Consider the following 27,607-nt stretch of genomic DNA (forward strand, 5'->3'; position numbering starts at 1 on the left):
GTTACATGTGCTGCTCCTTTTATCAGATGGGGGCATCTGTTAATGGGAAAATCATAATAATAAATGTTAGAGATAAACTTTGGAAACTGACAATAAATTATGTGCCAGGATCTGTTACTATATGTCCCCTCTGATCCAAGTACTATCCCCAGCAGCATCACCTCCATGAAAAAATACATATATATATATATATATATATATATAAGCAGGTGGGAGACAACGAGGAAATCAATGATATAAACTGCAGATTGATGGTGGTGAAAAAGCAAGTTGTCCTAAATGACTTGCCAGTTTCTTTAATTAATTATCAGGTAACAGCTTCTGTCAACTTTACCCCACTTCCCACCCTTCCGGCGGTGACAGTGTGACTAATCGAACACCCACAACACAGAGGACGGACCCAAACACAGCGCTCAACCAATCAGCGTTCTCTTAGAGCGATCGCGTCGCAGCTGATTGGCTGAAGTCCCTGCCTATCAAGAGTAACTATCCGACGACATTTCCGCATCGCCGATTTCAATCGCTTTTTTAAGAAGTTTGATCCTGTTGAATGTGAGATTAAAGGTTCGCTTTCAGATTTTGAGGACAGCAACCACCTGACAGTTGAAGTACAGTAAAGATGCAGTCTCTCAGGTATGTTCTTCTTACATTACATTCATGGAAATACTCATAATTAGCCTGCTGCTAATAAAGATGTAGTATTACTTCAGCTCAAGTAGACAGCTAGCTTAATTTTGAACAACTTTATTGACAAGTTAACTGTTAGAGATATGTTTTCTTCTTTAGTTGACAGCAAACAAGCGTTTTATTTTATTATTTTACGACTTTGTTTGGTATTTGGAGGATGTGGTTTTGCTTCCTTCTCAGCTGACTGTGATGTAACTCTGATTTCTTAACATCCTAGAAGTCTCTTCTCTGCTCCCTGGTCTTCTACTGCAAAGCTAGATGGCAAAACTGTGGTCATCACTGGTGCCAACACTGGTATTGGCAAAGAGACAGCCCTCGATCTGGCTAAGAGAGGTTGGTCTGACTGAAATCTGAGGATACAGTTTGAAATTTTGACTTTTCTAAACTTACACCTCATGTTTCTCTTGTATTTGCTTCGTCACTGTGACTTGCCCCTTCTTTTGTCACACCAATCCCAAAATTAGGTGGAGCCCCATTTGACATTCTTTAGATAAGATGATAATAGGATAGTTTCTCAACAGCCCCTGGAAGATTAGTTAGACCTTAAAGCGAAACTCTCGCCAAAAAGCAACCGAGGCTTTATTTGAGATTGAATATGAGTCAAACCTCGGTTTGGGCACGTTAATTTTGAACGGGAGTGCATGGGGCAAGACATGCTAGCATCAAAATCGCTATTTTTAGAACACTAAGAAGGCTCGACACAACATGAAACTTTGCTCGTAGCATCACCGGGGTCTCTACTCATGAACAAGAGCATTGAGAACATTGTTTGTGTACACAGAGTTTATGAAAAAGAAGGTTTTTGAACTACTCACGTTAGCTGCTGCATCTCCTGCGCGTTGCCGTCATGGCAGGCAAAAAGTGTCGATCCCCGAGTGCGACCTGACAGGCACGCTTGAGGAGCGGTTCACTATTACTCTCCTGCCTGTCAGGTCGCACTCGGCCGGGGATCAACGCTTTTTGTCTGGCATGACGGCAACGTGCAGGAGCGCAGCAGCTAACGTGAGTTAGAAATGTAGCTCGAACAGCAAATGCTCACATTGAAAAGGAACACAAGTGACAAATTCTGTTGTTTTTTTGGTTTTTTTTACATGTTTGATTTGTTAGAATTTAGAATTTTTAAATCTTCCATACAAGAACTGTGACTGAATGAAATACAGTCTTAAACTGACAAAAGTATCAATCAAACCAGGTGTGACTCAACTGTTGTGTTGTGAAGATGCAAAGTGGTGCCATATGGACGCGCAATGACAAAAAAGAAAACAATCTGGAGATCCATTTCTTATGTCTGATTAAAATAGTTTTCTCTCCTGTGTGATCCGCACCTCAGACTTTTCCATTCATACAGAAACTCGGATCGGCTGAACTGGAACTAGAAGCCAAAATGTGCATCTATTTTAAATGTTTTACTTTTGTTTAGGGAGTGCACATTATTATTGTTATCATCATCATCATTATTGTTACTTGTTTTGTTATCTTGTTATCATTTCTGGTAAGAGGAAGTGGGGGTGGCCTCCACATTATTTCACCTGCCCAGTTTGTTCGCAGGTTTGGCTAGTAGACAAAGAAGGTTGAGTGAGGCACCTATATTTTTCTTTGGCCGTAATTTCCACCATAATTTCAACCATAGCTTTCGTTAATAAAATCAACAAGCACATCTGGAACTGGACTATGGTTTTTCATTCAACGAGTCACAGAAAGGAGCCTGCTTTGCCTCTCAGCGGACGCTACACTGTGATTCCCTCACTGAAAGGGCTGTGTGAATGGGATTTATGACAGAAGAACAGATTAAAAAATATGTTTGCCAGAATAATATCTTGAAGCTCTTTTTTCACTTGCTGCTCAGAGCTTCCGCAGCAGGATCCCAAGTTCCATTAATGGACTGACTTCATGCTCAAATTGTCACCGGATTATAATTGGGGATCCTAGATAGAGCGATTAATAATATATTTTCCTTTTCATTACTTTTATTTTTTTGCTAAAGACATCTGAAAGAGCCAAATCAAACCTGATGGCAGGCTAACTTTGGCCCACAGCCCCCACTTTGGGCAGCCTTAAAGTAAACCATGAAATATGAAATAATCGGAGGAATACGTTCACCCAAAAATGAAAAATCGATCATTATCTACTCAGCCCGACACTGATGGGTGTCATGTGAAGTTTTATAGTCCACTTTATCATTTCTGGTGCTTAAACTTAAGGCAAAACAGCACTGCAGCATTCTCCTCCCAATGGTCATCCAAGCCTCTGAAAGCCTAGAGATCCCAAATTGATTTGAAAAGATGTTATATACACTTTTATTAAGTTTCACTGCTATGTTAAAAGTGTTGGCGTGCACCCCGCCTGAAGTCTTTTCAAATTAACCAGCTAAAAGGAGCCCTTAAAGACTTCATTTAAAACTTCACCTGAACATCCATCATTATGAGGGTGAGTATATAATGACTGAATATTCAGTCATGGATGAACTTGTCCTTTAAATCTGTGGAACTTGATCCTCAATGCTCAGTGGCACATGTGAGTCTGTACTTAATCTGTATCAGAGTTTGAGTCTTTACTAGATCTACTACACAGCATGCAAACATTATGTCACAAGGGGGCGCTCTTCACCCAGATTACATGCATGTCTGTGACTGCAAACACAAAACCAGCATGTGTGTGCAAACATTGTTTATGCTAATGTCTTTTAAATGCTGTTCATTTTTCCACCTCAGGGGCAAAGATCATCATGGGGTGTCGCGACATGGAGAAAGCAGAGGCCGCTGTGAAAGAAATCATCGAAGGCTCAGCCAGCCAGAATGTTTCCTGCCTGAAACTCGACTTGTCGGACAGCAAGTCGATCAGAGAATTCGCTGAAGCCATCAACAAAGGTTAACAGTTGTTCCTCAGAGAACTGAACACATAAACGGGATTTTAAAGCTGCACCGTTTGACCTCTCTGTGTTGTTTTCATTGCATTCAGAGCCCAAACTCGACATCCTCATCAACAACGCTGGTGTGATGGTTTGTCCATACGGGAAAACAGCAGATGGCTTTGAGATGCAGATCGGTGTCAATCACTTTGGTAAATAAAGCAATGTTGTTGCTTACTTGTAAGGAATTAAATCTGTATTTGAAACCTAAATTAACATTAGTAAGATATCCTTTTCATATACAATGGTTTAGAAAATCCATTTTATATGAATGTTTGCAGATAGTTGGCCCTGTTTGTATCAGAGAAACACTAATAATTTGTAGGGATGTCCCGATCAGGTTTTTTTTACTCCGATCCCGATCCGAGTCCTTTAATATTTAGTATCTGCCGATACCGAGTCCCGATCCGATACTTGGCCTTAACTAATATTTTCCTAGATAATACAGCTGTATTAAGAAAAAAAGTACCTGCATCCAAGCTGTTCCTTAATAGGTTTTTATTATTTTGTTGAAACAAAGTATATACTTTAATATAGCTCTTAATTATTCTGCATATGCTATTACAACATTGGCCTCCACCTTCCTTGTGTTAGCAGGTGAGTGTGTGATGCTGCATTGTGACAGCAGACCCTCGTGTACAGCCAGCTGAAGTGTGTGTGAGACGCAGCTCACGCTTGGTACCTCCATATAATCCTTTGCTTATTTCATGTACTTTACGTTGTCACATAAAATGACGTGGACACGTTGCTTGTCTATTAACGCGTTCAGCATCTCCTGGATTGCCTGCGTTACATGCTGTATGAGACCCACGAAACTAGTGCGCATATACCGGCATGTTGTAACTCGAAAGTGGAATAAATGTAATGCAGAGATGGTAGGGCATACCGGGGATTCAAAAACTCCAGGTGACGAAGAAAACCCTGATCCCCTATTACGGAGATGAGCTGGTTTTCCAGAGCGATTAATTTGATGACCCTCTCTGTATTATTTGTGGACATGTCGCTGAGGATATTTCTCATAACTGAAAGTATCCGCGACTGTTTGCTGCTTTGGTCTCCTTGCCTGTACTCTCGAGTGAACACGTTGTATTCTTTGAGTTTTTGTTTGGTATATGTTGTATCAAATGAGTAGTAAAATGCAGCTCCGCGAAACGGAGTCGCCGTTGGACTGCTTTCGCTTTCTAATTGACGTTATTTCCACACGGCAGACACTTTATTCACAGGTTTTCACAGAGTAACACCACGCGCGCGTCTGTGTTCCGGCACAAATTCTGCTCTGACGTTAAAAAAAAAAAGAAAAAAAAGAAAAAAATCGGGCTTGGGTCCACGTTCAAAACTGCCGATTCCGATCAGCGGAAAAATGCCCAGATCGGCTCCGATCCCGATCCTACAGATCGGATCGGGACATCCCTAATAATTTGGATTATCTGTCACTTGGACTGCCATCATCTCTTAAATACTCTTAGTCCAAGGTTTGCTTTTATGTCTGCAGGGGGAGTAATCAGGATATTCAAAACACCTTCCACACCTACATGTTAAGTCCACGAGGAGGCAGACTTGCTTTTCCCCCTGCAGTTGGCAACTTGTGTTCAAACTCGATGCTTGAATGGAAAAAGTACTTGCATTTCACTGTGAAATGTTTTGTTTCCTACTTTGGAAATGGTAAAAACTCAGATTATAACCACATTTATACATACAGAGAGACAGACATGAGTTTAAAAGGGATTTTACATCTATTCCTTCAACACTCACCTGTAAACAGCCCTCTATTGTACTTAATATCCTTCTGCTGTTAAATATTGATTGATGTATTAGAGCCTGCTCTCTGATAAGGCAAATATGTCAGATAAAGTGACCTATTATCACCCTGCCATCAGAACATTTGTCCCTGCCCAAGTTACAAAGTACCACATTTTTGAAGACACTTTTAATAACTTCTTGTCTGTAAATTTGGTCGTCAAAAAATCATGCAGTTTATGTCTCTTTGATGGACATTAAGACACCTTCCTCAGAGTGCAAGACAATTTTTTAATATCCTATATGAAGGTATTAATTGAGGAAGGAGGTAATATACATTTTATCGGGAATGACAGAGGTCTAATTCCCTCCACAGAGGACGAGAATGTTTTCACCTTGTTTGTTGGGTTGTCAGCAGGATTACACAAAAACTACAGGATGGATTTCTACGAAGCGTGGATGGAGGATGTGCCTCGGCCCAGAATAGACTCCGTTAACTTTTGGCATAGATCAGAACAAACAGACAGATCGTGGTTTTGTTTTCTCACTTTTTTTAACATTGCGAGTTAGGCAGTTTTTCCATATTTTTGTTTATTTCTCAGGGACTGATGCGTGGATCTTGATGAAAAAATAGAGGCGTATTTAGGTGGCTGAGTGACACTCTGGTTGACAATAACAATATCAGATTTTGGATCGATCAGTATGACACTTTTGCCATTTTGTAGCAGTCCTTTTATGATGTGTCTTAGTCCAAGCGTTTACACGTTGATGATTTACATTTTTCACATCCTTGGAAACGTAAAACAATAATCCATTTCATTTGAATGATACAATGTCCTCTTTCTGCACCAACAAACTTTGCTTCCTTGTTTTCTAGGTCACTTCCTGTTGACGTATTTGCTGATTGACCTGATTAAGAAATCGGCTCCGGCCAGGATCATCACTGTGTCGTCCATGGCTCACTCCTGGGGCTCCATCAACCTGGAGGACATCAACAGCGAGAAGAGTTACGACAAGAGCAAAGCCTACGCTCAGAGCAAGCTGGCCAACGTCCTCTTCTCCCACACTTTGGCTAAGAAACTAGAAGGTGTGCAGTATAATCATCCCTAAGTGATATAAACCATTGTAAATGCATCTTGTGTCCTGAATTGTAACAGAAGTCAGATATTCAGTTACACATACTGTTTCCCTCATGTTGTAGAGTAACCACGTAATTGAATTGTCTTTCAGGCACTGGTGTGACGACCTATTCCCTCCACCCCGGAGTGGTCCAGACAGATTTATGGCGTCACCTGAATGGCCCTCAACAGTTCGTCATGAAGATGGTCAGCCCGTTCACCAAAAACTCAGTCCAGGGAGCTCAGACGACCATCTACTGCGCCGTGGAGCCATCACTGGAGAATCAGACTGGTGGATACTACAGGTACAATAAACACAGAGGCCAAGTATCACATTTCCCATCAACAAGAATGACATAAAATATTTTTCAAGACTGAACATTTGAAAGAGATCAATTTAAAGTTGCCCATCTTGTATGCGTTTGCTCACAGTGACTGCGCTCCTGCCAAGTGCTCAGCGGCCGGTAAGGACGACGACCTTGCACAGAAGTTGTGGGAGCTGAGCTGTCGGCTGCTGTCGATAACGTGGGAATGAGGCACTCAAAATCTTTCCCTCCTATCAGTTGAATGTCTTTACCAAATGGTGCAATATACTGTATCTTCTTTCACTACTACTGTCTGCCAAGAAATGATGTGCAAGAAGACGTACCTCAGCACGAATTGTCTTACAGCTACTTATTTTTCCAACACTTCTTATATGGACTTGTTTTACATACTAACATTCATATTTACACAGCATGGCACTACTTATAATTAAGAAAATACTAGGGTATCATTTGTATTAAGTTTAAGATTCTGATTTTAAGAAATTATTTAAATCTTGAATACATTTCTATTAATTTTTTGAACAGCTTTGCAGTGCATGTTTGGATGAAGTTGTAGAATAATGCAGACTGAAACTGATTTCTAATGTTTCATACTACAGTTGTCTACATGTTACGTGTTTCAAATCTTTTCTGTACCTGTATTTTCTCAAATTAAACTCAATGTTGCACTGCATTATTGAGTCAGTCATTTTTCACTAGTTGAGCTGCTACATTTTTGCTGTTTCAAGAATCCATCTAAAGGTCTAAAGTTATTGTCCAGTTTCTTTCCAGTCCAGATGATTTATTTTATTACTAACAATAACACTTACGCCCACACATTACCTCTATGACCTTTTTTGATAGAGCACTTAAAGTCAACCACAGTTTACAACTTTGATGCCACCGAATGATCTCTTATTGACTGGTGGATTGATAAAGCCAATAAAACAATGATAAAAAGATTAACAGGTTCTGCTTCACACGGCGTAGATGGAAAATCTATTCATCCGCCAAATTATTAAACCAAAAACTAAATCATGTAATATAACATAAGGCTTTTATGGTTAGTTTGTACTTATTTCCTTTAAAAAAGTTAAAGAAAACTCAAATACTACGGTGCAAATGAAAGAAAATACAACACCTCAGAGTGCATGTATTGTGGGAAAATATCTATAAAACTGATCTTTGGATTTTTACTTGCAAAACATGTTCAAAGATCTCCTTGCATACCTTGTTATTCATTTTCATCATATCTTTGAATGTGGAAAGAAGAGGAGTGTCTACTGGATGCAGTAAAAAATCATCTGAAGAGATTTTTTCTGCTGACCGGTCAAGAGGGCATCTTCCAACTTCTACTTTGATCTTAACGTCCGAACAGAAAGCTCACAGAAGGTAAATTATGGCCACAGTCTTACTTAACATGTGTTGTATACATTGCATAATGCATTGGAGTCGTACTAAAATTGTTGCCCTGAAAGACACCTGAGCCTATTTCTAAAAAGTTACTGAATATAAGAAATGTTAATTTATTGTCTTGGATGAAGTTGTGAGGTTTAATTCAAAAATGTTACCCATGAAAATATTTTAAACTTGACTTTCTTGATCGATTGGTTCATTGTTAGCCAGGGTATTAGTGTGATAAGGTCCGATGAAACAAGACCCAGAGTCACCTCTATTGTTTAACATATTGATTTACTCATTAAACTTGGTCTAATCATTTGCGAGGCGCCATAAATGTGTGCACTGAAGTCCTTCATCTCCATGGCCACGTATACAATCAATCATTAATGTTTAATAAAGACAAGAAGCTGGCTATAAGAATCAACTGCAAGTCCGGCAGTGATACCATCAGAGACGGACAAGTCAAACGGTATGTAAGGATGCAGTAAGCTATTTCAAAACTGGACTAATTACACAGTTTTAAGAATGCTTAACACATTTATTCCTTGATGGGATGGCTGGAAGAAAAAGAGATGGACGCGGTGATGCAGTAAAGATTTTTGATTTCTCTTTCTCAGTGATGTTCAGTCAGAATGGAGGAAGCTGAAGGCGGTATTGCAGTGGTAGGCATCGGATGCAATTTTCCTGGGGGTGAGCCATTTAATTTCAACTTTTAACTTAATATTTTTATTTGAAAATCTGCAATTTACAGATTTCTATGTTTCTCACAAAGTGCAATGTGATAAATGAACAATTTCTCGGAATGTAGTTATAGAAAATCTAAAAATCTGAAAACTACAAAAAAAAAAATGGTATGATTATCTACTACAATTTATAGTTCCACAGTTGAGCCCCTCTGTACTTTATATATGTTTCCAAACAGGAGAAGGGCTTGACAATTTCTGGAAGGTTTTGGTGGATGGGAGAAACTGTTCTGTGCCAATTCCCAAAGAGAGATTTGACTTAACCAGCTGGTATGATCCTGATGACAGCAAACCGGGTAAATCCCGCACGGCCAAGGCTGCACTCATTGATGGGTATGTCCTTTAAACCCAATGATAGAACCTATTAAGATAGCCCCGCTTTAATGTATTTTGTGTACTTTATTGTAAGTGTTTAAGATACTCTTATTGTCTTTTCTTGTGTCTCTTTAAGATCAATATATATGTATATATGTATATATATATATATATATATATATATATATATATATATTTTTTTTTTTTTTACCAGACTGTATTTTTGAGACATCTGAACATTTTTGGGGACATAATCCAAAAGTCTTAACGTTGTGTCCATGGTGACATAAAAAATATTTATTGATAGAAATGTTAATCCCATTTTTTTCTTCAGTATATATGATCTTTAAAACAAATGCTTGATCATTAGGGAGAAGCTTCTTTCCTCGGTTTCCTTAACTCGTCTTTCACACTCAATTGTACAAGTTATCATTTATTAATCCATCTATGTGGTTTATGTGCGACTGTAGATAATACAAACTTTATTTCTTGTACCAACCTGCAGTAAAATTATTGAAATAAGAAAATGAATCCTAATTGACAATGTTAAATATTGGGAAACTACAGAAAAATGGTGTTTCTTGTGACAGAAGTGATTTTAGATTATTAAACATGAAGAAGGGTCTTTTCTCACATTTAAAAAACTCAGATCTAGACCCACTTTACACTTTGGTATTTGGAACGAAGTGGTGTGTGGAAAGTCCCCTTCACAGTGTCTCTGCTTTACCAGTATTGATTTACATTATATTGCTGTGCAAAGAAAGACTGCAGATTAAGGTTCACCATCAGTTAATCTGCTGATTGTTTTCTCAATTAAATGATCAATTGTTTGGTCAATACAATGTCAGAAATGTTGATCAGAGTTTACTAAAGCTCAAGAAGATGTCCCCAAATGTTAAGTTTTGTCCATAACCCTAAAATAAAATGTATTTAATAGTTGTCAATTAGTCATTTAATTAGTCAGATTTTCTCACTTGTCATCAACAGGTTAAGAAATTTGACTTTAGGCAATTTAAGTATTCTGTTATGATCTGTTTATAAGTTAATACATTTGATTGAATGGTTTTAATTTTTTTCAGGTTCAATGAATTTGACCACAAGTTTTTCGGCATCAGTGACAGTGAAGTGGAACAAATGGACCCTCAACAAAAACAGCTCCTTCAGTGTGTCTACAGGGCTTTGGAAAATGCTGGAATTCCTATGGAGAAGGCCAGTGGGACCAGGACAGGAGTGTTTTTTGGTAAATCAGTAAAAATGGGTTGTAATTTTTTAAAGTTTGGTGTAATAGTGGAAAAACGTGTTCCACAGTGGCGTGCACAGACTTTTTGAAGGGCAGAGGAGAAAATACAGTGCATTCTTGCCACTGAAGAGGGCACTTTAGCACGTGTTTTTGCCATCCAAGACGGCAGTTTATCATGTTTTTACCAGCCAAGGGGGCAATTTAGTGTGTTTTGCCAACCAAGAGGGCACTTTAGCACGCGTTTTGGCTCCCAAAGGGCAATTTAGCACGCATTTTGGCTCCCAAGAGGGTCTTCTTCTTCCTTACAATTTGAAGTTCCATCAGATTTTTATTATCGTTCCCTGGAATATCTCTGAATAATCTTCATGCGGTAACACCCAGTTTATTTGTAGTTTTCGTAACAGTTTTATGGTTCTTTTATTGCAGGCCTAATGAACAGAGATTATGAGACAAATGCTGCACACGTGCACCCGAGTGTGATCAACCACTGGACTGGCACAGGCCTTGCCATGAGTATCGCAGCAAACAGAGTCTCCTACACCTTCAACTTCACCGGACCCTCGCTGTCCATAGACTGTGCCTGCTCATCATCTCTTGTGGCTCTTCATCTTGCCTGTCAGTCCATTAAACAAGGTCTGTACAGTATGTCTAACTACAGTCAAATACATTTTTTGAGCCACTAATCCAAAGCCATGATGTAGCACTTCGGTTTTAATTAAAAATATGAGGTGAGATTATGAATAATTTATGTTTTATCCTATCAGATGATTGTGACATGGCTGTTTGCGGAGGTGTCAACTGTATAATAGAGCCAAGAGTGTTTGTTGCTCTCAGCAAGGCCAAGATGATCTCACCTGAGGGGACCAGCAAACCTTTCTCCAACAGAGCCGATGGTTATGGTAGAGGAGAGGGCTGTGGTGTTGTTCTCCTGAAGCCTCTGAAACAGGTCAGAATATCAGAGTGAAAAAAAAAGCAATAATTTTCTTTGTCTTTTCGTTTAAAGCCGACCATATCAGATATCAGACTAATATTGAATAATAGCCAACAGTCTGGACAGTATCCATAAATGTTATATTAGTCAACCAGTTCCTTGTTCCTGTTAGAAATGTCCCTCTTCAGGAATGCTTTACAAGTAATTTTTTGAGATGATTTTTAATAGCATTTTTTTTTAATTCCCATGCCACTGTATAAGAGTATGATATACTTTATACTGTTACACAAACTCTCATTGATGTTTCATTTTAGTTCTGTTGTTGCTTTGCAGGCTATTCGAGACAATGACCATATCTGGGGGATCATCAGCAAAACAGCCGTCAACCAAGATGGACACTCAGTCACTCCAATCACCAAACCTTCCATGACACAACAAGAGGAACTCCTGCGAAGAATCTACTCAGAGTCGGACCTCGCAAATGTCCAGTACATCGAGGCACATGGGACTGGCACCCCAATTGGAGACCCAACAGAGGCAGGAAGCATCTCAAACGTCATTGCGAAAGCCAAACCTCCTGGTTCAGAGATGCTGCGGATTGGCTCTGTGAAGAGCAACATCGGACATACAGAATCTGCAGCTGGAGTAGCCGGACTCATTAAGGTTCTCCTAATGATGAAGCATGAGACCATTGTTCCCTCAGCTTTCTACTCTGAAGAGACTGCAAGTGTAGATGCCAAAGCCCTGAACATTAAAGTTCCCAAGGAAGCAGAAAAGTGGGAAGACTCTGGTGCAAGAATTGCTGGAGTGAATAACTTTGGCTTTGGGGGTACAAATGCACACGCCATCGTCAAACAGCACAAACGGTCAAGTACTAAGCAAAAGAATGATGAGAAACAGGCAACGTTTTTTGTCATGTCAGCAAATTCACCAAAATCTCTTACTCTGATGATGGAAGACACTGTTAAACAGCTAGAGGAAGGTAGCAAAGTTGACCTAGATTCTCTGTTGTACACATCAGCATGTAGGAGGAGCCATCTGAAACATAAATACAGAAAGGCCATCGTGGTTTCATCTGTAGTCGATCTTAAAGAGAAGTTAGGTGCCACTGTAGGCAAAAACATAATCCCGTCCTACACAGATCCAAGATTAGTGTTTGTCTTTTGTGGAAATGGCGTCACTTACCATGGCATGTGCAAGCAGCTACTAAAACGGGAGCCTGTATTCAAAGAAAAAATCAAAGAGATTGCGAAGCTTTTCCAAAGACTGGGTACGCTGAACATCTTGGACACACTTGAGAGTGAGTTTGAGGACAATGACTTCAATAACCCAAACGTTGTCCAACCACTCCTCTTTGCTATCCAAGTTGGTATTTCCTGCCTGCTCAGACACTGGGGTGTCAAGCCTGATGCAATCCTCGGACACTCTGTTGGCGAGGTTGCAGCTGCTCACTGTTCTGGCCTCCTGTCTCTTCAAGATGCGGTAAAAGTCATCTTTTTCCGCAGCACTCTCCAGTGCAAGGTCACTGGGGGGAAGATGCTTGTGATCAGCAACATGGCTGTATCAGAGGTAACTGCTCTTCTCCCTCGATACTCTGGTAGAATTTGCCTTGCTGCTTTCAACAGCCCGCAGTCCTGCACCCTCTCAGGTGATGCAGATGCAATCAAGAGCCTCCACAAGGAGCTGAGCACCTCCGCTAATGTTCAGAATCTGTTCCTTCGTGTACTGGATGTCCCTGCTGCTTACCACAGCCACATGATGGACCCAATTCTGCCAGAAATTGAAGAGTCAATTGGCTCCTTACGGGTGAATGACCTTGACACAGCGTTGTTCTCAACAGTGACAGGAAAGGAAGTCCAGCTGAGGGATTTCTGCACAGGGGAATACTGGGCTAGAAATATTCGTGAGCCAGTAGCTTTTGAGCAGGCAGTGAGGTCAGCAACTGAAGGAAAGAAGAACACAGTTTTTGTTGAGATAGGGCCAAGAAGGGCACTGCAGAGAAACATCATGGAATCTCTGGGTAATGACACCACTGTTCTTGCATCAGTGCAGCCAGATAAAGATCATGAAACAATTATGTCTGTTGTTTCTAAGTTGTTCGAACTGGGTGTCCACGTAGATTGGAACACCTTCTACAGAGGACATGAGACAATGCCACTACCCATCCCCAAATACCAGTTTGATTGCTCAGACAGAGATGTTATCATTGGAGCAGCCCAGAAAAACACAGCAAGTAATCATCCTGTTCTTTGTCAGACAGGAAGTGAAAGCAACGTTTTCAGCTGTGATCTGAAGTCTGACTCTTCTTTTTACCTGAAAGAGCACAAGCACAACAATGTGCCCATCATCCCCGGTGCCTTCTATGCTGAGTTGGGTTTAGCTGCATTCATGGCCACTGCCAAACCGAAAGTGCCGCTCAGCTCAGTACAGCTCAGTGTCAATTTTCACAGCCCCTTTGTTTTAACCCAGAATTCACCTGAAATGAAGGTGCAGCTAGAACAAATGGAGAAAGAAACTAAGTTCACGGTACTCTCCCCATCTGCAGTGTATGCATCGGGCACAGTGGTTTCAAAGAAAGAGAGGCTGATTGAGGAGCAGTGCATTTCACTACCCTCCATCTACAAAAGATGCAGGTCAGTGGTGAGCTCACAGGAGTTCTATGGGTACCTCTCTCAAGGCGGCTTCCAGTATGGAGACGTCTTTGAGAATAAGGGGGATGTGCACTATGGGGGAGATCTCAAGGAGGCTTTTGCAGTTGTCACGGTCCCAGATGAACTGCAGCCTCAGTTGCATGACTACTGCATTCATCCTGTTGTGCTAGATTTTCTAATGCAGCTCCTCCCGGTTACAGTAGAGCACATTTTTGCAGGTAGGCCAGGATTTCCTGCCAAAATAGGAAGTTTGACTGTGTTTGAACCCTTGCAAGATGAGATGATTGTCTATCTGAGAGCGATTGATGTGGGCGTTGATCACTTTGAGGTTTGTGGTTGCTTTGCAGGTAAAGAAGGAAGAGTGTTGGTTGAGGTTAAAAATGTGGTAATCAAGTACCTTGGCAGTCGCTCTCATGTGGTTGAGGAGTATTTCTACCATAATGACTTTAGTGTCGTCTCTGAAAGCATCGCATCTGCTACTCCTCCAAGGGCTCTGGTCTTTTCTGACCGTATAGGGATCACTAAAGGCCTTCAACAACATCTGAACTCTGGGTCTAGGTATGTTTCCTTCACACATGCAAAAGATATCTTGAGCCATGGGTTTCCTTCTCTGTTGGCAAATCTCAAAATAACAGATATTGAGAAAAACTTTGATGAGGTCTTGTTTTTGTGGGGCAAAGAGAACCTCACTTCTCTGTCAGCTGATGTTGTCCTGCAGAATTTGGCGAGCTGTCTTGAGACATTCCGCCAAATAGTCCTTGAGCTAAAGCGAATTCGCTTTCCGAACTCCATCAGAGCGGTCACCTACTGTTCATCGGACATCACAGTGGACCACATAAGTCCAGGTTTTGCTCTTGCTGGCATGACCAGATCATTTGCCGCAGAGATACCAGATCTTTCATTTCAGCTGATTGACATAAGCACTGTCTCAGCTAAGGACATTTCAGCTCTGTCTGAGGTCCTAAGATCTTGTCCTTGCAACAAGTACCCAGAGTTGGTGGTGAAAGACGGACTGATTCTGAAACCTTCCATTGTCCGAACTCCACCCGAAATCATTGACAGTTCAGAGGGCAGTTTCACCTCTATGACATCTAAGCCTTACATCCTTCAGACAGCTGATGCACATAAGATGTCTCAACTCAGTGCCATTCACTTTGAAGAGGAGGTCCAGCCAATAAGTGATACACTGGTTGAAATTCGGCCCACTAAGATATGTGCTCATTCTTCGGATTACTTTCCCGTCAGTGCTTCACATCTGAAATTTGGCCAGACACTGTACTGGGACAAACACTCATCACAGAACCACAAGCTTCTGGCTCTTGATTTATGTGGTACTATTACAGCAGTTGGAAAAGATGTCAGGAAATTGAAAGTGGGAGACCATGTTGCTTCCTGTTATCCTGTGGTGGCAGGCAGCAAAGTCAGAGTTCCAGAGGAAGTGTGCTACAGCACCAAGCGGTTCCCATTCCTTCAAAGAACACCCTGTGTGTCTTACTTTGTACTAGCATGGGAGATCCTGCGCCGAACCTTGCCCAGAACCAAACATAACCTTGGAATTGTATCTTCTGTGGCTGATTCAGCTCTAATGAAAGTCTTGGCACTCACCTCTTACAAGTCAGGTTGGAATGTGGTTGTTGGCACTAACTGCAATGGATCTTTTGTAGATGCCAATCAAATAGATGCATTTGTCCTCCTGCCTCCATTTGATGATTCTCTGATTGCTAAAATCTGCAACTTCCCAGGTGTCAAACATGTTGTCTTGATCTGTGAAACGCATGCTCAGTGTTTGCTTGCTCAGGATGTGTTCCAAAGTGTGAAGGAAAGTGTTCGTGTGCAGACAATTCAGATGCCAGTCATTTTGCAAAAGGCATCCTTGAGTGCAGAAAGGCCACGCATTTATCACTGGCTGAAGTCCTTGAACTTGAGTAGGAAATTTGCTCTTGAAAGCTTCACCTTGCAGGGTATGAAATCTGAACGCATAAAGAGCCTTGATTCAGAGATACAACAATCATACTTCAACTCGAAGAAGCTGGCTGTTGTTTCTCTGGAGAAAAAAAACAGCAGTGCGCAGTCTGACATACCTCTGCTGTCAACAAAGAAACAGCTTTTCCGAAAGAGAGCAGTGTACATCGTGGCAGGTGGGCTTTCTGGTCTGGGCTTTGAAACCGTCAAGTTCATCTCACAGAAAGGGGGTGAGAACATTGTGATACTCTCCAGGAGCAAGCCCACACCAGATGTGAAGCAAGAGATACATAATGTGGAGAAACAGTGTGGAAACTACATTACTGCCATGGAGTGTGACATATCTGTGTCTGAGTCTGTGCACAAGGTTATCAGTGTCATCGGCCAGAAATTCCCTGGTTGTCCAATCAGAGGAGTGTTTCACAGCGCAGTTGTCTTGCATGATGGGCTCATTGAGACCCTTGACAGATCTCTTTATGAGAAAGTTCTCAAACCCAAAGTAAACGGTGCACTGAATTTGCACAATGCAACACAGCGCTGTCAGTTGGATTACTTTGTGTGTTACTCCTCCATCTCAGCTTTTCTGGGAAATGCATCCCAAACAAACTATGCAGCCGCCAACACATTCCTTGACATGTTCTGTCAGTACCGGCGCAAACTCGGGCTGCCTGGCCAGTCTATCAACTGGGGAGCTCTAAACCTCGGCCTCCTCTTGAACAAGGAACATTTCCAGCGGTTTCTGGAGGCAAAGGGGATGATGGTGTTGGATGTGGCTGAGATTCATAAAAGTCTGGAGCAATGCCTTGTGCTCAATCGACCCCAACAGGCTGTTTGCAGGTTTCATTTCAGAAACATCAGGTACAACATCCTCTCTCAAAATGTGGCCTTGACCCTGCGCTTGTCCGCACTGGTGGAGGAGGCTTTCCAAAAAACCAGAGAGACAGAATCTCAGACTAAACAGGCTCAGTCCATCTCACCTAAAGAGTATGTCATCTCTCTGCTCAGTGAGACCATTGGCATGGACAGAAATGAGCTGAAAGATGAATCACCTCTTTCATCTTTAGGCATCGATTCCATGCAGGCCATGACTCTGCAGAATCTCATCTTTCAGGGGAGAGGAGTGAATGTGCCATTGGTGAAACTGCTGGATCCCAATGCCACGCTGTCAACAGTAGTAGATATACTGAGTGAAGGAGGAGAAGGTGAAAGTTCCAGTGGGGACCCAGAGCCTCTTCCAGACGGAGTCATTAAGCTTGATTCTACTAGATTGTAAAAGTCATAAATGGACATTTAATACGCTGAGTTATCAGGACATCACAATGCTACTTTATTGAAAGGTTTTTCTTTGTATTAAATGAGGTAATTCATTGCAATAAACCACTAATCATGTGTTATTGCCATATGTTCATACTGTGTTTTGTCAAAATTTCTGCCTCTGTTTTTTGTTTTGGTTCATTTTGGTATTTCAGTTTTACTTAAGATCTTATTGTGTTACTCACTTTTTTGGAGACAAGCTCAATTTGAAATGGATGGGTGTTTTTTTATCAGTTTTATTCATTCTGGTATTCATATGTTTGTTATACAAAGGAGAAAAGAGCCAGCAGAACAATGAAATACCACATTTTTGTTGATTCTTTTTTAATTATTATTTTACTAATGTTTATTAAACTTCAAAACTCATCAGTGTCCTCCAGGCTTCAGCATACATAGTTCTACGGTCAACCTTTTTTTATCTGCCTGTTTTACATTCATTCACCTCTGTTAGGTCATGGTCAGTTGTTATCACTGCCAGCTCATCGATTTTGATGTTGATTATCACCTTTATGATGATGGACGAAGCATGTGATACAGTATTCTGGCATGTCCCATAAATCTTCAATTGGGGCTTTATATGATTATTGAGCCATTCGCTGTTTGACCACTAATTTATCACACTCTGTGGACAAGGACATTGTTCTCTTTGTGCATATTGCCACCACAAGGAAACACATGCAAATAACATAAAACAGATACAGTCATCATTGCATTCATGTTTATAGTGATGTTCTTCTACTACAATATATATCCTCTCAATCAAGAAATGATTTTGCTACAGATGGATTTGGTATAATGCAGCAATTGTAAAACACGATTTTTACTGGCCATCGCTGTTGTATAAAAATTTAATACCAATGAATTCTTACACTTATCATAGCAACATGTTATTGTTTTTATTTTCTGCCGCTTTATGACACAATAAAACCATCTGCCAATTTAACTGTGCACTTGATAAGGTTGAGTTATTCACAGATGTTCTTTCATGCAGATTACACAATAACAATTTACAACACAAGAAGTCAATTTGAAGGTGCATTTTTCTTCTTAACGCTTTCAAATATGCGGCTGTACAAATATTACAACATCAAATAAATATGTACAGCTACAAAAATCCATCTGAAAGTCACTTTAGACAGAAATGCATTTTGATTTTGAATGTTAAGCATTGGGTGAGAGTGCAACATCCAACTATCGACAATGACAGTTGTGTTCCATGACATGAAGACATGAGCTATATCAGGCTTTGGGTACATAAACAATACTTAAGAGTAGAAATAAGTAATTGTTGTTTTCAGGGTGATTTTTTTTTATTTAAACATAACATCAGCATTTGTGTTTATTGCTATCTAATTTTGTGATTTAATAAGCTGTTTTGCAACTAGACTTATGATATGATCAAGCACATTTATGTGAAAAAAAAGTGTCAGCTGAATAACAACACATCCAGGAAATGACAATCAGAGTTATTTTACAGATATTTCAGAGAAAATCTAACTTTACAACATAAATATACACACCTTATAATCAGAAATCAGAAAGTAGTACAGCACTGTATTTAAAAAGTTGGAAATGTGCCAAGATGTCAGTACAACCACAGTTGTAAAATATACTTACTAATTATAAAAGATTATTGTAGGGTTGTATAAATAAGCACTCGCTCACCTCTGACTCCTGCTCCTGTCTGGAAACCTAATGATATCAATTCATGCTTGCTCCCGGCTCAACCTGTTCACCTGCCTGCCCTCGTCTTTGTCAAAATAAACCTTTTACTCAACAACTACTCTTCATGTCTCTGCCTCAGGTTCCGACAGCAACCACAACATAACACATTTGACTGCTCTGAGAACAATACCAAAGAAGTGAATACCCTTTACAAAAAACTAAAATTAGTTTACAATCACAAAGCCTTGACTTACTGAATATTCAAAGCATTTTGGATGTTGTACAGTACATGTAATTATTCATTCTTCATAACAATGGTTTCCAAAGTGGTCAGTGTACTGTTGGGGTCCAATATTTTTACCAAAGGTATATTCACACCTGTCTCTTGGAAGACCTTATTCTGCAGAGTCATGGCCGACATAGAGTCAATACCCAGTGCACACAGAGCTGAGTCGTCATGCAGCTCATCTACACCAACGTTGCTGATGTCACTCACAATTGTCCTCAGACTTCCATGTGGGGAAGACAAACGCTGAATCCTGAGTTCATTATTTGCATAATCTTTTAGCTCAATTTCCACTAAAGCTGACAGCCGCTCTCTGAGAGACGCATTTTGTGAAAGTACATGAATGTGAAGATTTTTAAAGTTGAACTTGCATATGACTTGTTGTGGTCTGTTCATCAGAAGACACTTTTCAAGCGCCTCTTGAATGTCACACACATCCATTGTCATCATCCCTTTCGCCTCCAGGAACTTTTGGAAATGGTCTTTGTTCAACAAGAGACCGAGGTTCAAAGGACCCCAGTTGATGGACTGTCCAGCAAGTCCAAGGTTTCTCCGATAATGGCAGAACATGTCGAGGAAGGAATTTGCTGCTGCATAGTTACACTGTGAGGGATTTCCAATGAATGAAGAGATGGAGGAGTAGCACACAAAGAAATCTAGTTGGTTGTGAAGTGTTGCATAGTGAAGGTTTAAAGCTCCACTCACTTTGGGCTGCAGCACCTTTCTAAAAAGGGATTGATCAAGGGTCTCGATTAACGCATCATGTAATACTGCCGCACTGTGAAACACTCCTTTGATAGGACATGAGGAGAACCTTTGTTCGATCTTTGAAATCGCATTAACCACCTGCATTGACACAGAAACGTCACATTGGACATTCATGATCGTCACCCCACTTTTTCTCTGTAGGAGCTCCATTTCAGACTGCATTTCATCAGTCGGAGTGCTTCTTGACAGTGTTGCAATACAACCTCCACCATTATGGGCAATGAACTTTACTGTCTCAAGTCCCAAACCAGAGAGCCCTCCAGTAACAATATAAACACAGTTTTGTTTAAAGAGTTGCACAGGCCTTGAGAGTAAAGGGATATCAGATACTGGACAATCAGATTCTCTGTGATGCAGAACAACTTGTTGCGCATTCTTTGTTGTGAAGTAGGACTCAGCCTCTGTGTTGGTCTGAGGCTCTTTTGTGTGTGATACTTGAAGAGTCTCCCTTTTTAAAGGTAGAGATGATGTATTGAAGCCTAAAGACATCAACCAATTAGAGACATTCCTGTTATTTTCTCGCAGATTGGCTCTTTGGAGAACATTAGCCACGTCAACCTTATGTACATGCATGTGTTCACTCTTTAGCGCAAACATGTTTGCTGGGAGAGTGGATGACATGTGATCGCTACAAACAAAAATAAAATGTCTGTCATGTCCTCCACTGTCATACAACTCCCGCCAAGTGCGATCAAATGGGGGCAGAAAAACAACTGCACGGCTCTGATCAAAATGTAAAAGCTGTTGTCTGTAATTTGGCTGAGAGGAAACATTCCAGCCTGACCTGTTTGCTGTCAGAGCCAAAACTTTCAACAAAGCAGAGGCTAAACTGGAGGAGATAATGAGCAACTTTCTGTGCTGTTGTTTCACCTTTGACAGCACTCTCCGCAGGATCTCCCATGCTAGTATGAAGTAGGAAACACATGGAGTGGCTTTCAAAAATGGGAGTCTCTTTGTGCCATAACACGCTGTTTCAGGAATTGTAATCCTCGCAGTTGCAGCTACTGGATAACATGAAGCGACGTGATCCCCAACTCTTAGATTGGAAACATCTTTCCCAACAGCAGTGACAATGCCGCTAAAATCTAAAGCAAGAAGCTTATGGTTGTGTGATGTATGCTTGTTCCAATACATTGTGTTGCCGAATTTCAAATTTGAAGCGGTGACAGGAAAGTAGTCAGATGAATGCGCACATACATTGGTTAATTGGATCTCAACTGACTTCTCTTGGACAGGATTTATATTTGTGTGGAAGGGGGTGGCAGACAAGTGAGCCATTCTGTAAGGATCAGATGACTGTAGAGCAAAGTCTCTCACGTTAACTGAGTCGATATCGATGCCCCCTAAACCACCTTCCTTCATTGGTGTCCTTGCTATTCTTGGTGTTAAGGCTTTCCCTTCACTGATCATGACCTCTTGTTGCTCGCAGGTGTTTATTACCTGAACCAACGTTTGAATGTCTCCACCAGTCACAGATGCAAGATCGATCAGGTGAAAAGAGAGACCTACCATCTCTGCTGCACAAGCCCTTGTCATACCAGCCAGCACAAAACCAGGACTGACATGGTCCACGATTGTTTCTGTCGATCTATAGGTTATGACATGGACAGTCCAAAAGCGTTTGCTCTCTTTCAAAGCTAAAACAACCTGGCGAAAAAGCTCACAGCAGGACACCAAGCAGTCCAGTGTCGTCTCTGATGACAACTGACTTAGATTCTCAACACCCCAAATAAAAAGAAAATTTTTTAATTCCTCATCGGTGTACAGTGCATGGGACACTACATTTCGAACCTGGTCAGCCATCCAATGCTCTCTGCCCTCCACAAGCACCGACTGTGGGTGTATGTATGGCCGGAGTCCTTTAGCAATGCCAATTTTGTCTTCAAAAACTATTGCTTTTATTTGGCAGCTCTGAGAGTCACTCTTTGCAGGAATTGCATTGATTTCATTGTGGAAGAACCAAGACAGAAGATCATTTGAGCAGTTGCCCAAAAACGAGATTCTCACACCCTTCAGTTCCACCAGTACATTACCCTCTGTGGTGCAAAAGCTACCACATACCTCAAGGAAGTCGGGAGTCTCTTGAGTGGCTCGTAAGTACATTACCATTTCCTCTTGCAGTGGTCCTGATACGACTACACTACTGAGAGCTGAGGGGAATCCCTGCTTGGCTGTTATCTTTCTGATTGCTACCACAGCAGTCATTTGCAAGAAATAGTCCAATATGACAGGGTGAATGAAATAGTCATGAAGGTGTTTCAGAAGTTCGTCAGGAACTTGAATTGTTGCCACAGCTTCCTTGAATTCCTCTCCAAAATGCACATCATCAAGCTGTCTGAAGACAGAGCCGTATTCAAATCCCGCTTGAGAGAGAACTGAATAAATCTCTTCTCTCCTCACAACCGATTTGCACCTTTGGGAAATCAAGTCAAGACAAATGGTTGGTTCTTCCAACAGCGGTGTGCCATCTGCACATGTGTATGTGCCAGAGGCATGTGTTGCGACAGAAGACTGTATCTTAAATGAAGCTTCATTCTCTGCACGATCCAGCGTCACTTTCAACTGATTACAGTTTGAGCTAAGTGTAAACAGGCTTTCAAACCTTAAACTGAGCTGGATCAGAGAAACAGGTTTCTTTGGCCTTAAACTTGCCATCACTGATGCATAAGCAAGCTCGACATACAGTGCACCTGGCACAATGGGAACACCGTTGTTTTTATGCTCCCATAGATATGATGCAGTGTCTAGTGAGAGGTTGCATGTGTACTCTTTGTCACCCTGCTTTATTTGGGATATGAGCGTATGAGGATAAAAAGCAGATGATTCATTGGCTTTTCTAACAGCTTCAAAATTCAACTCTTTCTTCGTGTTGTCAAACTGATAGACTGGAAAGGCTGAGGGCAATGTCTCAAAACCCTTGTAGATCTGACCCCAGTCTACACTGATGCCCAATTCAAATAGTTTGGCCACGGTAGACAAGATCGTGTCATAATCTCTTCCTGGCTGGACAGAGGAAAGAACTATGGCGTTATCTCCCAAAGTCTCATGTATGTTTCTTCGGAGAGCCGTTCGAGGTCCAATCTCCACAAAGACAGTGTTTCTTCTTGACTTCTTGTCTTTGGTGGCAGCACGCAGCGTTTGTTCGAATAAAACAGCCTCTCGGATGTTCCTTGCCCAGTACCTGCCTGTTGTAAAGTCACCATCAGAGTAACTGTCTCCAGTCACTGTTGAAAAAAGTTTGCAGTTCTTGTCGTTGGCAACCAAAGGATCAATACTTTTCTCAATGTCATCTAGAACAGGGTCCATCATATGGCTGTGGTATGCTGCTGGAACATCTAGCTCATGGAGGAAGAGATTTTTCTCGGTAAAGACAATCCTCAGCCTCTGATGGAGGAGGTTTATAGCATCTGCATCCCCTGACAGAGTGCAGGAATGGGGGCTGTTGAACGCTGCGACACAAACCTTTCCAGAAAACTCTGGAAGGATTTTCAACACCTTTTCTGTGGCCACATTACCAACAATAAGCATTTTCCCCCCTGTGACCTTACTCTGAAGGGAACTGCGGTGGTGCAACACTTTCACAGCATCCTCAAGAGACAAGAGACCAGAACAGTGAGCAGCAGCGACTTCACCGACAGAGTGTCCGAGCATGGCATCAGGTTTGACACCCCACTGCTTTAGGACAGCAGCAATGGCAACTTGAATCGCGAAAAGAAGAGGCTGGACAACATTTGGCTTGCTGAAATCATTATCATTCTCACCTGCAAGCCATTGACTGATGCCGATGCTTTGATGACTCTTGAAGAGATTCTCAACTTCTCTGACCTTATCTCTAAAAACAGGAATCTCTCTCATGAGCTGCTTGCACATACCCTTGTAGGCCACCCCATTCCCACAGAACACAAAGACCACCTGAATGTCAGACCTTACTGACTCAAACTTGGCTTTCAGTGCGGATGTCAGCTGACTTTCTAAATCTGAGAGGGAAGATGTTTGGAAGGCCTTCCTATATTTGTGTCTCACATGACTCCTTCCACATGCTGAAGTGTACAGCAGTGCCTGTAAGTCAACTGTTTGAGCGCTGCAAAGCCTCCGTTGGGTGTCAGTGATAGACAGGATCAACGATTTCTCAGAGGCTGCAGATATTACAAAGAGTTTTGGACAGCCTTTTGGGATCTGTGAGGGAACATCGGTCCGTCTGTACTCACTTACAATGGCGTGTGCATTTGTGCCTCCAAACCCAAAGCTGTTGATCCCAGCGACCCTTTCTAATGTCCAATTCCTCTTCCATCTTTCAGCTTTAATCGGAATATTCATCCTCAGAGATTTTACATCTACACTGGCACTGTCTTCTGAGTAGAAAACGGAGGGAACAATGGTTGCATGCTTCATCATTAGGAGAACCTTAATGAGTCCGGCCACACCAGCTGCAGATTCTGTATGTCCGATGTTGCTCTTCACAGAGCCAATCCGCAGCATCTCTGAACCAGGAGGTTTGGCTTTAGCAATTATGTTAGATATACTTCCTGCCTCTGTTGGATCTCCAACTGGGGTGCCAGTCCCATGTGCCTCAATGTACTGGACATTTGCGAGGTCCGACTCTGAGTAGATTCTTCGCAGGAGTTCCTCTTGTTGTGTCATGGAAGGTTTTGTGATTGGAGTGACTGAACGACCATCTTGGTTGACGGCTGTTTTGCTGATGATCCCCCATATTTTGTTGCAGTCTTTTAAAGCCTTTGTATAGAAAGTCACACTGTCACATGCTGGATAAAACATTTTAATGACGTGAAATTAACATAAAAAAACAGAGTACTTGCTTACGTTTTTCAGAGGCTTCAGGAGAACTACGCCACAGCCCTCGCCTCGACCATATCCATCCGCTCTGCTGGAGAAAGGTTTGCTGGTCCCTTCAGGTGAGATCATCTTGGCCTTGCTGAGAGCAACATACACTTTTGGCTCTATTATACAGCTGACACCTCCACACAGAGCCATCTCACAGTCTCCTAGTTGAAATAGAAAGCGAACATTAAAGGTGTAATTAGTATAGCAAGAACTCGAAGGCAGTTCCAAATTGCTGAGAACTACTGTTCACTGTTCTCTTTGCCTCAGCTATCTGATTTGAATACGGCTACGGCTGTAGCGACTAGCTTCTGTTAACAAGTAGCTCAGTTAGCCATAGAGCTAAGCTGCCTTATTAGCTTCCTTTAGGGATCATGAGCATGACAGGCAGAGACAAGAGAAGCATGAATCCACAGAAGAGCTAAAGGTGAGAGAGAGCGGACGTAAACATCGTGTAGAAGTGCAATATTTTCAAACCTGACTCCGTGAATTGAGTATTTATTTCGACCAAAACCAGGTGGGATTTTGTAAAGACACACCAGGCTGTTTTTGTGAGTTTCATTTTGTTTCTGTCAATAAAGTGAAAAAAGTGTGTTGTTGAGTTAACAGGGCAAAACAAGAGAAACTTGAAGTCAGAAGGTTGTATTTTTCTGTTTAGTAAGGAACATAGGTGTAAAAATAATTCCTTTCTTGGCGTTTTGTTAAGCAATGCAGTACAAGGTGGTATTAGGAGACAGGATGGACCGGAGCTAGCCAGTTAACATGCTAACTTAAGTTGACTTCTGCAATTCGGTACATACACATATCTTGTCTTCCACGAATCTTCAAATTTGGACACTCGTTTCTTTACAATATTAGTTGAAATGATGCTGGAAAATAGAAAATAGAACCAAATACCTTGCTTTATAGCCTGACAGGCTAAATGTAGAGCCACCAGAGATGAAGAACAGGCACTGTCGATGGCAAAAGAAGGTCCGGTGAGGTTGAAGGTGAAGGAAATTCTATTAGCAGCCACACTCATCGCCGTCCCAGTGCAGTTGTAGTGACTTATTGTAGTGGAACTGTTACTTTGGAGCATCTCGTAATCCTTGTTCATCAGACCTGCGACACCATAAAGAGAAGAGCAAGAGTATGTCACAATTTATGCATCGTGAAATCTCTTAAGAGTTTTAAATGTGTCGTAGAACGATAGCGGTCACCTATGTAAACTCCAGTTCTGCTTCCGTTGATGCTTTCCATCGCAAATCCAGCATCCTCTAGTGCCCTGTAGGTACACTGCAGAAGCAGTTTGTGCTGAGGGTCCATGGAACCAGCCTCCGCTTCAGTGATGCCAAAAAACTTGTGATCAAATTCATTAAACCTAAAAAAAAAAGAACAGCAAACATGTCATAATTGAGATTCAATACAGAAATAGCACTTAATTTTAATCTGCTTACCCTTCTATAAGAGCCGCTTTGGTCGTCTGTGTCTTTCCTGGTTTGCTTTCATCAGCGTCGTACCAGAAATTGGTGTCAAACCTCTCTGCTGGAATATCAACAACACAGTTCTTTCCCTCCAACAGCACCCGCCAGAAGTTGTCCAGCCCCTCACCTAAAGTAAAACGGATCAAAAATAATTTACCGTATAACAGGTGAAAAAGAAACATCAACTCTGTGAAAATCGAAAGATGCTTTCGTCTTACCTCCAGGGAAATTGCATCCAATCCCGATAACAGCTATGTCATCCTCTGCATCCTCCATTGTTCCTTTGAGATGCTGGTGAAATTGCTTTGGAGACTTTATTCTATTCAAAAAGCCAAAGGGAAATTTCAAGCCTCTCCATAGTGAAGCGTAATGTTCAGTCCTGCTCGCTGTCTTTTGTCAGAACTAGTGCCTTTGTAGATCCCACCCTTTATAAACATTGTGCTAGGCATCAATGAAAAGGGAGACGGGGGCACAACAATACCCCGTCTTTATGCATCTCAGTGGCCTTCATCTGGAACTAAATACACTGTAAGTTAAGATCATTCAAAGAGAGCAGTGAATACGCCTTTGTTCTTGTTTTCTGCAGCCTTACAAAAGAACTCAGTGTATACTAAGAATATAATTCTTACTAGCAGATTTCAAAGTCCTCTGACTTTTCATTTTGACTGCAACCTGTGGTCACACAGTCTCTGACAGGATATTTCATAGATTTACCTGAACATGTCATCAATAAGGTGATTTTTACCGCATTAATCAGGTGTTTAAAGATCTAAAAAAAAAAAGTACAGGAAAGGAAAGACATTTTTCTCAAATTTAAGACAAAAGTATGCTTTTATGCTGTGTGACTACAGAATCTCAGTGTAGTAGTGAATAAGTGAAAGCTGGTCTTATTGAGCTTCTCCACAGGGAATATACATAATGGATAACTTCATCTGTTTCTTAACAGGATGAATGGGAATTTTCTATTTGCTTGTTTCTTATGATATGAATATGAACAGCGTTGTGTTTACTTTTTTTTCATTGAGGCTCTCTCTTATGGGGTGTGAACATTGTGCTTGTTGTAGGTAAATATAATCCCCTCATTTGTGTATATTAATTGTATTAAAAAAAAAAAAAAAGGTCATTTACATGATGTGAAGGGCAGCTTGCCCCTATAGTTCATGTGGCAGAATTGAATAGTCAGAATACTGTCCCTGTAAATATAATAAATATCAAATGTTGCCAAAGTAGATTTCTGCAAAACAAAATGTTCTTTATGTTGCAACTTCAGGTTT

At 41.2% G+C, this 27,607-nt stretch overlaps 3 protein-coding genes across 3 annotated transcripts; 2 read left to right on the top strand and 1 right to left on the bottom strand.

The window, feature by feature from the left end:
• Positions 1-472: 472 nt before the first annotated feature.
• Positions 473-7,449, top strand: rdh12l (retinol dehydrogenase 12, like). Its single transcript, XM_030397485.1, has 7 exons — positions 473-633; positions 905-1,020; positions 3,399-3,554; positions 3,646-3,747; positions 6,210-6,419; positions 6,563-6,755; positions 6,883-7,449. The coding sequence occupies exons 1-7, from the start codon at positions 620-622 to the stop codon at positions 6,983-6,985; spliced, it is 894 nt and encodes a 297-aa protein (XP_030253345.1). The 5' UTR covers positions 473-619; the 3' UTR covers positions 6,986-7,449.
• A 1,339-nt stretch (positions 7,450-8,788) lies between these two features.
• LOC115569696 (phthiocerol synthesis polyketide synthase type I PpsD-like) lies at positions 8,789-17,351 on the top strand. Its single transcript, XM_030397739.1, has 6 exons — positions 8,789-8,846; positions 9,079-9,232; positions 10,294-10,454; positions 10,881-11,087; positions 11,219-11,400; positions 11,719-17,351. The coding sequence occupies exons 1-6, from the start codon at positions 8,789-8,791 to the stop codon at positions 17,269-17,271; spliced, it is 6,315 nt and encodes a 2,104-aa protein (XP_030253599.1). The 3' UTR covers positions 17,272-17,351.
• Positions 17,352-19,226: 1,875 nt separating this feature from the next.
• Positions 19,227-26,734, bottom strand: LOC115570492 (highly reducing polyketide synthase 40-like). Its single transcript, XM_030399105.1, has 7 exons — positions 26,552-26,734; positions 26,307-26,460; positions 26,070-26,230; positions 25,768-25,971; positions 24,853-25,034; positions 22,962-24,765; positions 19,227-20,933 (listed from the first exon to the last, which is right to left on the bottom strand). The coding sequence occupies exons 1-7, from the start codon at positions 26,607-26,609 to the stop codon at positions 19,273-19,275; spliced, it is 4,224 nt and encodes a 1,407-aa protein (XP_030254965.1). The 5' UTR covers positions 26,610-26,734; the 3' UTR covers positions 19,227-19,272.
• Between the last annotated feature and the right edge of the window lie 873 nt (positions 26,735-27,607).

Source organism: Sparus aurata, chromosome 19 (assembly GCF_900880675.1).
Source record: "Sparus aurata chromosome 19, fSpaAur1.1, whole genome shotgun sequence".
Classification (NCBI taxonomy): Eukaryota; Metazoa; Chordata; class Actinopteri; order Spariformes; family Sparidae; genus Sparus; species Sparus aurata.

What these genes read in the sequence shown, in the direction of transcription:
- rdh12l (XM_030397485.1), top strand. An exon ending in GATCGGTGTCAATCACTTTG is followed by an intron (nt 3,748 to 6,209) that starts GTAAATAAAGCA and finishes CTTGTTTTCTAG; the next exon opens with GTCACTTCCTGTTGACGTAT. An exon ending in TTTGGCTAAGAAACTAGAAG is followed by an intron (nt 6,420 to 6,562) that starts GTGTGCAGTATA and finishes ATTGTCTTTCAG; the next exon opens with GCACTGGTGTGACGACCTAT.
- LOC115569696 (XM_030397739.1), top strand. Translation starts at nt 8,789, where the DNA reads ATGGAGGAAGCTGAAGGCGGTATTGCAGTGGTAGGCATCGGATGCAAT. An exon ending in AAGGCTGCACTCATTGATGG is followed by an intron (nt 9,233 to 10,293) that starts GTATGTCCTTTA and finishes AATTTTTTTCAG; the next exon opens with GTTCAATGAATTTGACCACA. An exon ending in CTGTCAGTCCATTAAACAAG is followed by an intron (nt 11,088 to 11,218) that starts GTCTGTACAGTA and finishes TTATCCTATCAG; the next exon opens with ATGATTGTGACATGGCTGTT.
- LOC115570492 (XM_030399105.1), bottom strand. Translation starts at nt 26,609, where the DNA reads ATGGAGGATGCAGAGGATGACATAGCTGTTATCGGGATTGGATGCAAT. An exon ending in TGGATGCAATTTCCCTGGAG is followed by an intron (nt 26,461 to 26,551) that starts GTAAGACGAAAG and finishes GTTTTACTTTAG; the next exon opens with GTGAGGGGCTGGACAACTTC. An exon ending in AAAGCGGCTCTTATAGAAGG is followed by an intron (nt 26,231 to 26,306) that starts GTAAGCAGATTA and finishes TTTTTTTTTTAG; the next exon opens with GTTTAATGAATTTGATCACA.